The 16,219-nt window shown below is 41.1% G+C and overlaps 1 protein-coding gene across 1 annotated transcript; it reads right to left on the bottom strand.

Moving 5' to 3' along the window:
• Positions 1-5,009: 5,009 nt before the first annotated feature.
• LOC132836683 (protein FAM133-like) lies at positions 5,010-15,651 on the bottom strand. Its single transcript, XM_060856079.1, has 4 exons — positions 15,477-15,651; positions 12,990-13,060; positions 8,293-8,382; positions 5,010-5,260 (listed from the first exon to the last, which is right to left on the bottom strand). The coding sequence occupies exons 1-4, from the start codon at positions 15,478-15,480 to the stop codon at positions 5,174-5,176; spliced, it is 252 nt and encodes an 83-aa protein (XP_060712062.1). The 5' UTR covers positions 15,481-15,651; the 3' UTR covers positions 5,010-5,173.
• Between the last annotated feature and the right edge of the window lie 568 nt (positions 15,652-16,219).

Genomic DNA, 16,219 nt, shown 5'->3' with positions numbered 1-16,219 from the left:
CCTTTATAATAGACTCAAGCATCTTTCCCACCACTGAGGTCAGACTAACTGGTCTACAATTTTCTGCTTTCTCTCTCCCACCTTTCTTAAAAAGTGGTATAACATTAGCCACCCTCCAATCCTCAGCAACCGACCCCGAATCTACCGAACTCTGGAAAATAATCACCAACGCATCCATGATTTCCCAAGCCACCTCCTTCAGTACCCTGGGATGTAGACCATCAGGCCCCGGAGACCTATCAATCTTCAGACCTAACAGTCTCTCCAACACTAAATCCTGGCAAATATAGATTCCCTTAAGTTCAGGTACTTATGCCACTGTTACCTCAGGGAGATTGCTTGTGTCTTCCCCAGTGAACACAGATCTGAAGTACCTATTTAATTCTTCTGCCATTTCTTTGTTCCCCGTAATATATTCCCCTGTTTCTGTCTTCAAGGGCCCAATTTTAATCCTAACCATTTTTTTGCCTTGCACATACTTAAAAAAGCTTTTACTATCCTCCTTTATATTATTGGCCAGTTTACCTTCGTACCTCATTTTTCCTCTGCGTATTTCCTTCTTAGTTGCTCTTCTCTGTTGCTCTTTAAAAGCGTCCCAGTCCTCAGTTTTCCCACTTATCTTTGCTATGTTATACTTTTTCTCTTTTAACTTTATATGTTTCTTAACTTCCCTCGTCAGCCATGGCCGCCCATGCCTTCTCCTGGGATCTTTCTTCCTTTTAGGAATGAACTGATCCTGCATTTTCTGCATTATACACAGAAATATCCGCCATTGTTCCTCCACGGTCATCCCTGGTAAGGTATTGCACCATTGAACTTTGGCCAGCTCCTCCCTCATAGCTCCATAGTTCCCTTTATTCAACAGAAGTACTGTCACTTCCGACTGTACCCTCTCCCTCTCAAATTGCAGATTGAAGCTTAATGTATTATGGTCACTACTTCCCAATGGCTCCTTCACTTCGAGGTCTCTGACCAATTCTGGTTCGTTACACAATACCAGATCCAGAATTGCCTTCTCCCTGGTCGGCTCCAGCACCAGCTGCTCTAAGAATCCATCTCTGAGGCACTCCACAAAGTCTCTTTCTTGAGGCCCAATACCATCCTGATTCTCCCAGTCTACCTGCATGTTAAAATCCCCCATAACGACTGTAGTAACAGGCCGATTTCAGCTCCTGATTCATCTTACATCTGACATCCAGACTACTGTTTGGGGGCCTGTAGATGAGTCCCAAGAGGGTCTTTTTACCCTTAGTATTTCACAGCTCTATCCACACTGACTCTACATCCCCTGACTCTAGATTCCACCCCCCACCCCCCCCCGCACAGGGGACTGAATATCCTCCCTTACCAACAAGGCCACCCCACCCCCTCTGCCCGTCAGTCAGTCCTTACGATAGCACATATAGCATTGAATATTCATTTCCCAGGTCCTGTCCACTTGAAGCCACGTCTCAGTTATCCCCACAATGTCGTATCTGCCAATTTCCAAAAGAGCCTCAAGCTCATCCATCTTATGTCTAATGCTTCGTGCGTTCATATATAGTATTTTTAATTTGTTACTGCTCTCACCCTTCCCATCAACCCCTATTTCACTCAACCTTACAGCATGATCCCTTTTTGAGTTTTCTGCCTCATTGATAGAGTTGTCTTTCTTGACTTCTCTTGTTCTAACTTTCCCTTCAATTTCCTTTTTAAACATCCAGTTTGTCCCCTCCCCCCCGCTACTTAGTTTAAATGTAGCAGTGTTGCAGTAGAAAACCTGCCTGCCAGAATGCTGGTCCCTAACCTATTAAGGTGTAAACCATCTCTGTTGTAGAATTTATGCTTACCACAAAATATACCCCAGTGATCCAAGAACTTAAACCCTTGCTTCCTGCACCAGTTCCCCAACCACACGTTCAAGTCCATTATCTCCCTGTTTCTGGCCACACCAGCCCAAGGAACTGGAAGCAAACCAGAGATAACCACCTTGGACGTCCTGCTTTTCAGCCTTCTTCCTAGTTCTCCGAAGTCCCGCTGTAGTATGTTCCTCCTCTTCTTCCCAACATCATTTGTGCCGACATGTACCACCACTTCTGGCTCTTCACCCTCGTCCTTGAGGATTTCCTGCACTCTGTCCACGATGCTTTTCACCCTGGCACCAGGAAGGCAACACACCATCCTTAAATTCCGTCTGCTGCCGCAAAAACCCCAGTCAGTTTCTCTCACAATGGAGTCCCCTATTACCACTGCTCTGTGCGATGTCCGACTCTTCCGCTCTGCCTCTGCGCCAACTTTTGATTGACAAACCTGGCCGCACTTGCGAACTGGCAGTGTCATGAGTCTCTACTGTTTCCAAAAGCTTCAACTTGTTCCTGACAGGTACTTCTCCCGGGGTCTCTTGCACCTGTCTCCTCTCTGCCTTCCTCATCGTCTGCTCTCTTCTGGCATGATTGGTGTAATAACCTCGCTGAAGGTCTTGTCCAGAAAGATCTCGTTCTCTCGGATGAGCCTAAGGTCCTCAAGTTCTTTCATCAGCGCTGCAATATGCTCGGCCAATAGCTGAATGTGCACACACTTTCCACACATGTACGAGCCAGACGCACCAGAGTCGTTGACCTCCCACATCAAGCACGTAGCGCACAACCAGCTGGGCAGTCATGCCTTCACCCTCTTCAACTGTGGCGTAATCTCTTCACTCAACCTCCTTGTCAAAGGCTCCTGAGCTGAAGCCTCACTCTTCAATCCAAACTTCCTTAGACCCTCTTTTGGTGGCAAGTCTGTGGACTCTTAATTTAGGTTAGGGGAGGAAGGAGGGAGGGAGACCCTACTTTGTAGGACCTGGGGTTTAGAACACACCCACTCTAATAGCAATCACTTACCTTCCCGAACGGCTTTGCGCTCCGCCTGAACTTCTGCCCAGCTCCCGCCGCTCTCTGCTGGATAGAGCTCTCAAAGATAGTGGATTCAAGGGTTATTGAGATAAGGCAGGAAGAGGATACTAATTAGGAATGATCAGCCATGATCATATTGAATGGTGGTGCAGACTCGAAGGGCTGAATGGCCTACTCCTGCACCTATTGTCTATTGAAGGGTTATCTCATAGTACAATGGGTCCTTGATCAGATGGTCCAAGGAGTGGCATATGGAGTTTTATTTAAATAAAATGTGAGGTGTTCCATTTTGGTAAGACAAATCCGGGCAGAACTTGTATATTTAATGGTAGGATCCTGGGGAGTGTTGCCGAACAAAGAAACCTTAAGGTGCAGGTTCATAATTCCTTGGAAGTGGAGTTGCAGGTACAGTAGACTGTATGGATTGATTTATTGTCACGTGTAGCAAGGTACAGTGAAAAGCTTTGTTTCGAAGCAGTACAAGCAGATCATAGTAAGCAAGAATGTACGGATCAAAAAGACATAGAGGCAGGCAGGTTACGTTGCAAAGGGTGGGTGCTAGGTGAGAACAGCATTAGCGAGATCAGCATTATTGAAGGCCAGAGTATCCATTCACCAGTTTAACAACAGCTGGGAAGAAGCTGTACCTGTACCTGAACCTGAATATAGCTGCTCCATATGTTCAGACTTCTGTATCCTCTGCCTGACACAAGAGATTGTAGGAGATCATTACCAGGGTGCAATGGATCTTTGATGTTGGCTGCCTTTCCATGGTAACGAACCATGTAGTATGTACTATCTACAGGATGCACTTTAAGCGGCAATTGGATAGGTACATGGATGGGTGCTTAATCTAGGATAGATGTTCGGCACAACATCGTGGGCCGAAGGGCCTGTTCTGTGCTGTATTGTTCTATGTTCTATTGTTCTATGTTCTATGCACTGTAGAAATTCACCAAAGGTCATCAGACAGCCCCTTCCAAACCCACTACCACTTCTATCTAGAAGGACAAGGGCAGCAGATATATGGGACCACTACGACCTTCAAATTCCCCACCAAGTCACTCGCCATTCTGATTTGGAAATATATCACTGTTCCTTTTAATGTCACTGCGTCAAAATCTTGGAATTCCCTCCCTAATGGCATCTTGGGTCAACCTTCAACAAGAGAACCGCGGCAGTTGAAGACAGCACAGCACCATCACCACCTGAAAGGCAACTAGGGATGGGCAATATGTGTTGGCCAGCGAGATGTTGTTCATCCCACAAAATGAATAAATAAAGAAAAAGTTTAAAAATTGGGTCCAAAGATGAAGGTTAGCTTTTGTGATGGTCTAGATTAGAACAACCCCTCTCAAAACTAAAGAACTGATCATTTGACTTCAGAAAGAAAAACGCACTCCTGTCAATATTAACAAAACTGAGGTTGAGAGGGTGGACTGTATTAGTCCCTAAATGTCTATAACCGACAACCTATCCTGGACTTCCCATGTAATTGTAATGGTCAAGAAAGCACACTGCCTCTTCTTCCTCAGGTGGCTCAGGACACTTCGTATGTCCATAAGGACCCTCACCAACTTCTACCGATACACCTTTGAGAACATACTGTACTGGTGCATAATGGCCTGGTATGGTAATTGCTCTGCGCAGGACCGTAAGAAACTACAGAAGGTGGAATGTGAAGAAAGCCTATGGTATGCTTGCTTTTATTGGTATGTGGATTGAATCTTGGAGTTGGGATGTCATGCTGCAGCTATATAGGACATTGGTTAGGCTACTTTGGGAATATTACATTCAACTCTGGTCTGCCTGCTGTAAGAAACTTATTAAAGTTAAAGGGGTTTAGAAAAATTTATAAGGATGTTTTCAGGGTTTGAGATTTTGAGCTACAGGGAGATGCTGAGGGGTTACCTTTATAAGAGGTTTATAAAACCATGAGGGGCATGGGTAGGATGAATAGCCAAGGTCTTTTTCAAGGATAGGGGAGTCCAAAACTGGAGGGCACAGGTTTAAGATGAGAGGATAAAGTTTTAAAAGGAACCTTTTCAAAAAGAGGGAGGTATATGTGTGATTAATATATATATTTGGCCCTTTATGCAATTTGAATTTCTGAATTAATTATATCACAAATGCTGATTATTCAGATATATTCTTTATTTGGTAAAACTTAGATAATCATGCAGTTCATATTTAATCATTCATTTTATGAAACAGAGACTGAGTAATAATGTGTTTCTTTAAAGCAGACATCTTTAAGAAAGGGGAGTAGTAACTCTGATGATGTCATGTGTAACCCTTTGCTATTTTTTGCAAGGTTTGTGCTTATCTGTCTTGCATTTATCGTGCTTGTGCTTCTTTTCTTTCTTCTTCTTTTTTGGATCCCCATGCTGTTGGATGAAGGAATATATTAAATAAAACTGCACATTCTCTTCAAATAAAAATCAGTAAACCCAGATAGCAACCATGGGACAGTGATGAACTTGTGCAACACTGCCTGATGAATAAAAGCTAATGCAGGTACAAATCCTCATGGCAGGGGGTGGTTCTCAGGTAGAACCTACAAGCAATTAAAACTGTCACCTCATTCCACCTATAGTGGATTTAATTCATTTATTTTGACTTAATTTCCATTATGTCTGTTATCGCAAGTGTTTATTACGGTTTTCTTAAATGCAAAACTCACTAAGAATTTCTTTGTGGCTTTTGCTCCACTATTGATAGTGCCTTTTGTCACCGTAAGGCATACCAAGACAGAGGATGAGAGAGTGAATTTATAAGCAGGTAATCTTTGGTTTTAGCTGTATAGAGATATTAGCCTGTGAACAAAAGCTTGGTTAAAGAGGTAGGTTTCAAAGAACATCTTAAAGCAAGGTAGAGATGTTTAGGAAGGGAATTCTAGCATCTCATCAACTGATGATGTGGCTCAAGTAGTAGTAAGTTTGTTTTTTAAAGAAAACTCAATTTCAATAAAAGTCTAGAATCCAGAATGTAGTAATGTCCATGTTTATTGTTAGAAAAACCCATCTGGTTCACTAATATCCTTTAGGTTGGGAAAACTGACATCCTTGCTTAGTCTGGCCTACATGTTACTTCAGATCCACAGCAATCAGATTGACACTCAACTGCTCTCTGGGCAATTTGGAGATGGGCAATAATATAATCCCTTGACTGAATCGAAGAAAATTGTTGAACTGTAAGTTCTGGTGAGTGATCTATTGATCAATAAAATTCTTTCCCCAAAGTTCAATTAAAACATCTCTCCCAAACTGAATTCTAAAACTATTAATATTTTATCTTTATAAAAAGATTTAACTGGCCCAAATGCGAGGCTTCATGAAATAAGCATTACCAACATACAGAAACAGTGAGCAATAAAGGAAAACACTGAGCACTTTGCGTGCCTGTTAATGCTAAATGAAAGATTGAAACTATTATTCATTTGAACCAGTTTGGTTTATGCTCCAAAACAGGCAAGGCACAGATAAGCTATTTCAGGAAAGCACTACATGGAAAAATCAAAAACCGCAGAGTTGTAGGTATTCTTTCTCTGCACCCTGTTCTAGCATCTCAAATACTCCCTAACATTGCTCCAATGATTATCTCTAACTCAGCTTTAAAGTAAGTTGTTGGCAGCAGCAAAATTTACAGGGAAAGGATATGATTTGTGTGTTCCAAATTAAGATTGTGGAGTAGAGTAAACAAGTTACTCTTTTCAAATACATCTTGTCTCTCGCCTAATAAAGGCTACCATCTGAATAATACAAACCGGCATTGTACCCTTTTAGTTAAATGAATGCTTTGAACAGTAGATTTACAGGTTTTATTGTCAATGTAATAAATAAATCAAAGAATAGAGCCACTGTATCGTATACTGGTGATTGTACAAAGCACAGTGACATTCTGACTGACACAGCATTCCATGATCCCTTTGTGAAATTAAGAAACACATGATCTTAACCCTTTCCTTATTAATGAGCCAATTTTATTATAGTGAAGCCAACACAATCAGCATTTATTTTTATGTTAAGGATAAGTTACTTGCACAACACAATGTAGGATACAGTAGGGGCAGGGCTCAGATTCAGCAATCTGGCGCAAGCATTGTTTTCGGCTTTGGGATCAAATAACTTTTGTCAAAAGGCGAAAGATGATGGAGAAATGAATGAGAAGAACGACAATGTGCCATGGAGAAGGGGTAAAAAAAAATAAGATGAGCACTGTGTCCCTACTGAAAGATGGATCTCTTAAATGTTTTTAGAACTTAAGCACATGTCCTTCGCCATTTGCTGAATTACGAGTCATCAATAGTTGTTTGTATTTGTGGAAGTGGAGCAGTGATAAATGGGTTTAGTGCCTCTAAAATTGTGGGCAGAAATGTCAAACAACAATTCAGCCAACAAACAGGAAGCCTTCACATTATTTTAGGACTGAAAATTCAATATTCAATGTCTTTATTTATAGTTAATGATTGTGATGTTATTTGATGAGAATTTTTTGTGCAGTAAAAAAAAGTTACATTAATTAATTTGCAAGTCACAAATACATTCATGTGTTGTTCACCAGTCTGAACTGGAGCTGGTAAGCTGAATGGATTGTGTCTGTAAAATGAGTTTAGTCAAACTGCACTTGTATCTTTTACCTTCACTTTAGACGCTGGGGAACTAAACATTTATGAATTACTTAGATCCAGAGTTTACTGCCAGAGTTGCTCATTTCCTTCAAGCTGTTTTGTCTCCATGTGAATCAAGTTGGTTCTGATGAAGAAATGAAAAGGGTCTAAAGGAGAGAGGTTTAAATGGAGTCAAGGCAAAAGGCCTACATGAACTAATGCTAGAAAAAAGGTTAGGCTAAGAATAGAGGTTCAAATGATTCTGAACACAGGTTCTTCTCAAATTGATTGAGGTCAGATTTTTTTTTAAAAACCCTCATAAATGAGGTGAAGTAGAGAGAAAATTGTTTTTCTCAAAAGCTGAGAAAACATTGGACTCCATAGCCTGCATGGTGATTGGGGGAACGCACAGTTCCAAGCAGTGATGTCATTGCGTAGACTTTACATCTGATGTCAGGAGTAAATGTATTACTGCACATGCATAGGGAAGTGTGTCTGCTTTGAACTGGATTTCAGTAGTGAGCAGGTGGGGGCGACAAAGAGAGCCCAGGGGCCCTTTTCTTCCTCCGTCTCCCATGCTCTCCCCTAACTTCATTGCCCCATCCAGTTCTGTCCCGGATCCCGATCTTTTTCCGACATCCCTTCCTGGTCTTTCCAATCCCTTTCCCCTAGGTAACATATGATGGGAACAGATAGATGATTCTGCTTTTTAAAAAAAACAAAGCTACCTTTTCCACCTACAAGTGTATCCTCGGATTATACCTAGCCCCAATTCAATCCTGAGTTCAAAGTCTAGCTTGCTTTTCTCACCTTTCCTTTGCCTTCACCCTCTGAACTACTGCTGCTGCTGCTGCTGCTGCTTGAAGAGCTTGAACTTGATGTATCTTTACCTTCTTCCTTCTGTCAAAAAGTAAACAAGTAATGATCAGAATCAAAGCACTCTTACATCGTTTCAATCTGTTCAATTAGCAATGCCAGAAATGTAATTCTAATGTATTTGCATCACCATTGGTGAGTCAGCACAGGGATAATTTTTCTTTCCCTATGATTTAATTCCCACCAGCTCCATTATTAGAGGATGCATTTATGTAACAGTACAGTCTGTGTGTGTGTGTGTGTATTGACATGCAGTATGTTAACCCTTGATAACAAAATCTTCATTAAAAATTTCTACACACAAGGAAAGCATTAATTTCTTAGATTATAAATTGGTACCAGACACTAGACATAAGTTCCATTTTTTTTCCAAAATAACTGACACGTCTGCATCTAAAAAGCTATCATAAAATATGCATTCCACAGACTGGTAAGGTCGCAACTAATGTCATTCTATCTCATACAAAACACTGGAACATCATAAGGAGGACATTATTGCCATTTTACTGTGTCTTAGATCTATATCTAACTTTACAGTGTTCATCACACTTGCTATATCCCCCACCCCCACAAGTGTAGCAGCCTTATCTAAGAGATTAATTTGCAAGGATTCATTACCTCCAGTGATTTAAAATTTATTTTTGGAACCCACTTAGCTGAATATGTTTGTTGGTAAGTGTAAAACTGTTGTCTCTCTGTTGATGTTTCCTTATCCCCTATTATAGCTCCTTCATCCCCTCCTATCTCCCACCACAACACTTGCAGCTCCTCTGAGCAGATTCCCCGCCTCCCACCTCATGTTTGTCAACAGAATTCCACGACAGTATACCTGTCAGAAGCATGCATGGGACAGGAGAAATCCATTACCATTTCCTTCTATTCAAATTTACACGAGCAATCTTTCTCCCATTGATCACACACTGAGTAAATTTTCTGGGGCAATTTGAGGATATTTCAGCAGATCTGTCTGCCACCCCTCTGTATTTTCAGCATTGGATCAGCTTGTAGCACTCTTGGCTCTAAAGTCAGATAAGGTTCAGATTTATATGTCATTCAAATGTGTTGATTACAGAATCCAGGCTGGCCAATCCAGTGCAGTCAGCAGAGCATGATGCTCTTGGAGGTGTCATCTTTCAGAGGAGATCTCAAACCATGCCTGCTCCCTGAGATGACTTCAATAGATCCTTAGCTCAATTTGAACTCGACCTCAGATTACAACAGGATCTGGACCAGATGGGCCAATGGGCTGAGAAGTGGCAGATGGAATTTAATTCAGATAAATGTGAGGTGCTGCACTTTGGGAAAGCAAATCTTAGCAGGACTTATACACTTAATGATAAGGTCCTAGGGAGTGTTGCTGAACAAAGAGACCTTGGAGTTCATAGCTCCTTGAAAGTGGAGTCACAGGTAGAGAGGATAGTGAAGACGGCGTTTAGTATGCTTTCCTTTATTGGTCAGAGTATTGAGTACAGGAGTTGGGAGATCATGCTGCGGCTGTACAGGACATTGGTTAGGCCACTGTTGGAATATTGCGTGCAATTCGGATCTCCTTCCTATCAGAAAGATGTTGTAAAACTTGAAAGGGTTCAAAAAAGATTTACAAGCATGTTGCCAGGGTTGGAGGATTTGAGCAATGGGGAGAGGCTGAACAGGCTGGGGCTATTTTCCCTGGAGTGTCAGAGGCTGAGGAGTGACCTTATAGAGGTTTACAAAATTATGAGGGGCATGGATAGGATAAATAGACAAAGTCTTTTCCCTGGGAGCGGGTAGTCCAGAACTAGAGGGCATAGGTTTAGGGTGAGAGGGGAAAGAAATAAAAGAGACCTAAGGGGCAACCTTTTCACGCAGAGAGTGGTACATGTATGGAATGAGCTGCCAGACGATGTGGTGGAGCTGGTACAATTGCAACATTTAAGAGGCATATGAATAGGAAGGGGTTGGAAGGGTGTTGGCTGGGTGCTGGCAGGTGGGACGAGATTGGGTTGGGATATCTGGTCGCCATGGCCAGGTTGGACCAAAGGATCTGTTTCCGTGCTGTACATCTCTGAGTCTATGACTAGGGCAGTTCTCCCTAATGCCCTGGCCAATTTCTCAAATTCCTCAACCAACATCTGAAAGATCAGTTAATCTGGTCTTTATCACATTGCTGCATGTATTTCTGAAGTTACAAAAAACTTTTAAAATATAATCATGCTGTAATGTAGCAAACAATCCTCTCATCCTAAATTTGGTTCCAGAAAGATATGTTGGTCGTAACACCCAGCAAAAAACTGGATGCAAACTCCCATTGGGTAAATACTATGACTCATCAATTGTCATGTACAGCCACTAATGCCAATCTTGTTGACCTAGAGTATTCCCATAAAGTGCTGAGATCAAAATAGACTCTGATTGTAAAGAATGCAGGATTGTTTAAATTGTATTGTGGTGAGAGGAAATGGTAGGCACCCAATTGAGACAAGAATGCAGAGAATCTGCTCTTCATTGCAATGATAGGAAGTGCCTCAACTTCAAGGTGAGTGTGAAGGCAAATGGATTCCAGATAAAGAATAGCTGTTTGGGTAACACACTGGTAGTCAACTGGAAAGCATGGAGCCAAAAACTTTCTGAAGAATGAGGGAAGAAAGGGTGGAGAACTAACAAAAGCTTAGCATCAGGTGCTGTTTCATTAAACAATGACTCACCCTGTACAATCAATGAGAGTTTGGACTTGATTGCTGGGTGTAACCATCAACAAATCTGACTCTAATCTGGAATCTGATTTGGTATCATGGAGGACAGTGAACAGATTACTGCTCGCATGTGAGATGAAAGATTCTGCAAATGACAGCGCAATTACCACTGCATAGGACAAGTTCAAACATTAATCCTTTTTTTAAAGAAAAGATGATTATTTGGGTGTTTAGTGAATCCAGCTGCGCATAATTGGTTTCCACATTGCAACAGTGATTTTAAAACTTTGATTGACTGAAAGTACCTCATTCTAAAATATAAATGAAGCTTCTTTCCATTTTGTCCCATAAAATAAATTAGGGAGAGATGTTAGTACAGTGATAATATTACTGGATTAGTGATACAGCTTATAATTCCACCAAGCTTGTTGGTGGAATTTAAATTCAATTGAATAATTTGGATTTGTTAACTAGCCTTACCAACCATGACCACAACACCAGAACTTCAACCTGAACTACAAATCTTCTCGAAACTTGCTAAGCTGTCATGAGTTGGTTTTAAAATTTAAAAATCCTAAAACACTTATTTAAAACAATATTAAGGAAATTTGCTGTCATTGTTTCATCTGCTGATGCAAAACCCAGTGTGATGTGACTGATTCTTTTAAATGCTGGCTTGAGGTTTGGGTGGGCACATTTCGTGAACAAAAGAGGCAGGAAGAACGCAGCAAGCCAGGCCGCATCAGGAGATGGAGAAATCGCTGTTTCAGGTATAATCCTCCTTCAGGACTGGGGGAGGGTGTGGAGGCAGCTACAGATAAAGTGGGTGGCAGGGGCAAGGTGGGGATAGGTGAAGATACATAGGGGGTATGACCTGGTTGGTCAATGGGAGGAATGAATCCAGTTGGCAGGGACCAGTTGGATGGGGAGGGGCTGGGAAGGAGTCAGGTGATGGGATAGGAGGTTATTTGAAGTTGGAGAACTCAATGTTGAGTCCTCAGCCTAGGCGGAAGATGAGGTGTTGTGTCTCCAATTTGCAGTTTGATTCATCGTGGCAATGGAGGACACCAAGGATTATCAAAAAAAAGTCACAAGTTTCAAACAAAAATCAAAAATATATTTGTCTTGTATGCATAAAGAATCAGAATTTTGGATTCATAGTTCTAAAATGGATTTTGCAAAAATTTAAAAGGCAATGAGTGACAGTAGGCAGAGGCATGATATGGGAGGGGAGTGCAGTGGAGTAAAAGGGCCATTCCAAAAATGACCCATTTTCACAGATCCAATTTCTAAAATTGTACACACCCAGGAATGCATCAAGCAGGGAGTCAGAGGGAATCAATGTCAGTTCCCTGTTATGTGGGACTGCCTTGGGAAGCCAGCTGTCAGTTGAAGAGAGAAAACAAATCAAGATCATGGACTAAAGGGATGACATTCAAACTGCACAAGGACAGCACTGAAAACAAGTAAAACAACCTGGAACCAAGTGATGTACCTGAAAGCTGGGATATCCACTCCGTCTAAAAGAAGCCTGGCTTACAATGTTGAAAAGATGAGGGAGAACTATTGACCAACGTGGGAGCAATTTTAAAGACACCTTAACACCAGGAACAAAACAAAAAATGACCAGTTATAGGAAAATTAAACTATGGTAGTAAGCAACTTACAATTAGTTCCATCCATGAGGTTCAAGACTGTGGAAAGAATGGGAGAAACAGTCTAGTTTCGTGGCTGGTAAGGATCAGACTGGAGTCAGGTACTAATGCACCCCATGGATAAATAATCTGTTGATTGCTAAATTCCCATGGCATTGGACAAAGATGAGAGGGAGAGTAATTTCATACATCTGCTAGAAACTAAAAAGAGAAACACAGCAAGAAATTCAGCTATGTACTGTGGGTGGAATGCAGCAAGCTGGGGAATGGGATCAGAAGATGGATTCTGAAATAAAATTGTTACCTTTTTATGTTTTTTGACTTCACACTTTTCCTTCTGCTTCTCCTTATCCTTGTCACAGGACTTTCCAAAATCTGATTCCGAAACAAGGAGAATATTTAATTAAACAATTGTGAAATAGCTCACAGAGCACATGTTTGAATATTGAAAAGACCAACAGAATGCAACATCATGCCGGACAAAGCAGGAGTAACAAATAAGTGGGCATTGGATATCAAAACTGCAGTGATTTGGAGAATAAGGCAGGAGATTGGTACTAGGCAATAGAGATGGTGCAGGTACAGTGGCCCAAATGGCCTTCTTGCATGCCATAGTAATTCTTTGAGGAGAAAGTGGTGCTGAGGACAGCCACACCCATGAGGTGAGTCATTGCTGAATGTTTAGGGTTTGTCCCTTACTTAAACACACGAGAACATGGTCTGTAAAGACAGGATACAGCACATTTCCATAAATGGCCGTATTAGATAGGGAGCTTCTGGGTGGGAGGACTGCTATCTCAATCTAATTGTTGGAACCACTCCCTGTCCCCACATTTGCTCAGTTTTGGAGTTGAACAACATTTTGTCATGGGCAAGGTGTGCTGCAATCTGACGTTCATTTATTTAATCAGTGACATAAAGCATCTTTTGGAGCGATAGAGTCAGACAGACAAATTTACTATAGGGCTACTCTTGCATTGGAGAGATGACTGGTGGTACCAACCAGAGAGTCATCATGCCTCAGGTAAGGGGGAAAGGTGGAGAAGAATTGAACCCATGCTGTTGGTGTTATTTTGCATTGTATACCACTATTGGATCAACTGTGATAACTTATTCCTTAACAATGTTTTTTTAACAAAGAGACACAGAGACAGACAAATGGAGAGGAGAGATAAGAAAGACAGATATGAGATAGGCCTCTATCCTAGAACACTGATGGTGAAAGGAGCTGAGTAGATGTAGGTGCGTTCTATAATCATGTCGACTCCACCAACACTGGGGCAGGAATGAGGTTGAAAGTAAAGCACTCATCCAAGCTACAGAAACCCAAAGGTTAAAATAATACCTCCAACCAACAAGGGATTGAACACAAAACCATTAACGTGCCCATGCATGATGAGATGAGCAAAGTCATTATTGTGAACTACTGTTGATTACATTATTAAGCCAACTTTCAGCACACGCAGGTCCTTCTAATCCTATCTTGCAGGACAATCAGAAAGTCATTCCCACCTTTCCAACTGGAGACCTGGACAGAACACTCCCAGCATTGAGAAACAGGCATTGATCAATCCCAAGCAATCCAACATCATCTTTATTAATGGCACAGTGATAGTGCCCCTACTTCTGAGTGAGGAGACCTAAGTTCAAGGTCCACTACCCCAGGTGCTTGTAACAACGTTTCTGAAAGGGTTGATTTTTTAAATACAAACGTCAGCTAAAAACTGTTTATACTTTCATGTTAAAGTTCCTGAAAAAAAAACAACCTCAAGATGTTGATTACCCTGATCTTTAGAACAAGTGAGCAATACGGAGGGTTACAGATATGCAATCAAACTGTTCACGTAGCGGGTAATGAATATTTAAAATAAACTCCTGTGTTTAAGAGGAAATTGGATTACATTTTTGTGAATAAAATAACTGGATGTGTTAATGAAGTCCTCCTGTTCCATACATTTCTAATTGCTCTGCAATTTTTAAGTCCTTCTGCATTAAATTGCTTCCTCAGCATTCTAATAGCTTCTGCAAGAAGTGAATTTCCTTCTGTTCCCTTTCTTTACTCAGGACAGAGGTGTGTGGACCTCACATTGATTACTCTAGCATCTTCACTGCTTGTTGGTCATAGTTTCCTGACTTTGGTCCCCTCTATCAGAGTCCATCAAGCAGAGAGAATGCTTCTTGTCTGAACAACCTCTGCAATTCAGTATGACTCAAAGAATTTTCAAATGTATTCAACTTGCCTTCAAGATAAAGAATGCTGACAAATGTAAAACATTCTACCTGAAGTGGAACTATAGATACTGGGGTTGTCCTCCTCTGAACAGAGAAGGTGAAGGGGAAAGGTAACAGACGTCCAAAAAAGGTCAGCATTTTGATGGAGTAGATAGGTTGTAATCAGAAGGGGCAAACTGATTGTAACTGAGAGCCAACCACAGACAGTAAGATTCTTTTTGAACAGTTGAGTTTTCATGACCTGAAATGTACCTTCTAAATAGAATAATAACTTTCAAAAGAAAATTGGATAAGTGCCTGAAGGACGAGGAATTGCAAGTCAAATTGAATAAGGGAATAGCTTTAATAAACTGCACAATGGGCTGAGTGGCCTCCTAAAGTGTCAAATTCTATAACTAAAATAAAGACCAGCAGTCTGAAACTTTGTAACTTTAGAACAGCCTGTTACTTGCAGCAGTTTTCTAGTCTTAACTTACGTTAGACTGCATATAGATAAGACAATTTGTAGGAGAGATTAGCGCCCTGTTACTGAGTCCATCCTAATTACATCAACACTTACCCATAATAAAAGATTCTTTCTCCAAAGTCCCACTCAGTGAACACGAAAACAGCAGACGCCCAAGTTTTCTAAAACTACTCAATAAAGTACTGTTTCTACTCAAAGCAAATAGCGTGTACGCAAGGTGGAGGCACCTCTAACTTCCTTGTCTGGGAACTGTGGTTAAAAGCAGTTGCAGTACAATACTAAAAGGGAGGTGACTGAAGGTGTGGTCAAAATACCATGTTTATTTATATGTTTGTAATGAGCTTGTAATACGTGTTCAAAGTACAAATCAAGATGTGTCCCATTTGTTGTCTGAGCAAAACATTGGTCATTAATACATTTCTAACTGTCTGAAGTATATTTCAGTACAATGTTAACTACAGTATATCATAACAACACACATTACCATAAATCAACTGAAATAATAATTGTTGAAGTCATCCTTTATAAACTCAATCCCACTTACTTGGTTGGCCTTTTGTTGGCCTTAACATAAAGAATTTGTTTGACTGGCATTCAATCACTCTCCCACTTCAGCACGCCCTTTGTGAGTGCAGGTATAAGCTGCATTTTTCTGCAGGGTGGGTACGCCAAAAATCACGGTATTTAGTTTTGAAAGGAATTCTGTCAAACAGAAGATGTAATTTACATAAGATGATAAGAAAACAGGTGCAAAACCCTGAACTAGTCTCATCCAGTTTGGGAACATTACCAGGCAAAACAGCCCAACCTGAAACTCCTCTCTATTCCCTGGTTAC

Source organism: Hemiscyllium ocellatum, chromosome 47 (assembly GCF_020745735.1).
Source record: "Hemiscyllium ocellatum isolate sHemOce1 chromosome 47, sHemOce1.pat.X.cur, whole genome shotgun sequence".
Taxonomy (NCBI): domain Eukaryota; kingdom Metazoa; phylum Chordata; class Chondrichthyes; order Orectolobiformes; family Hemiscylliidae; genus Hemiscyllium; species Hemiscyllium ocellatum.
Note: the sequence above shows the minus strand (reverse complement) of the source record. Positions and strands in the feature narration are given on the sequence as shown.

What these genes read in the sequence shown, in the direction of transcription:
- LOC132836683 (XM_060856079.1), bottom strand. An exon ending in AAGTCAAAAAACATAAAAAG is followed by an intron (nt 8,383 to 12,989) that starts GTAACAATTTTA and finishes ACTTTTTGACAG; the next exon opens with AAGGAAGAAGGTAAAGATAC. An exon ending in AGGGTGAAGGCAAAGGAAAG is followed by an intron (nt 5,261 to 8,292) that starts GTGAGAAAAGCA and finishes TTCATCCAACAG; the next exon opens with CATGGGGATCCAAAAAAGAA.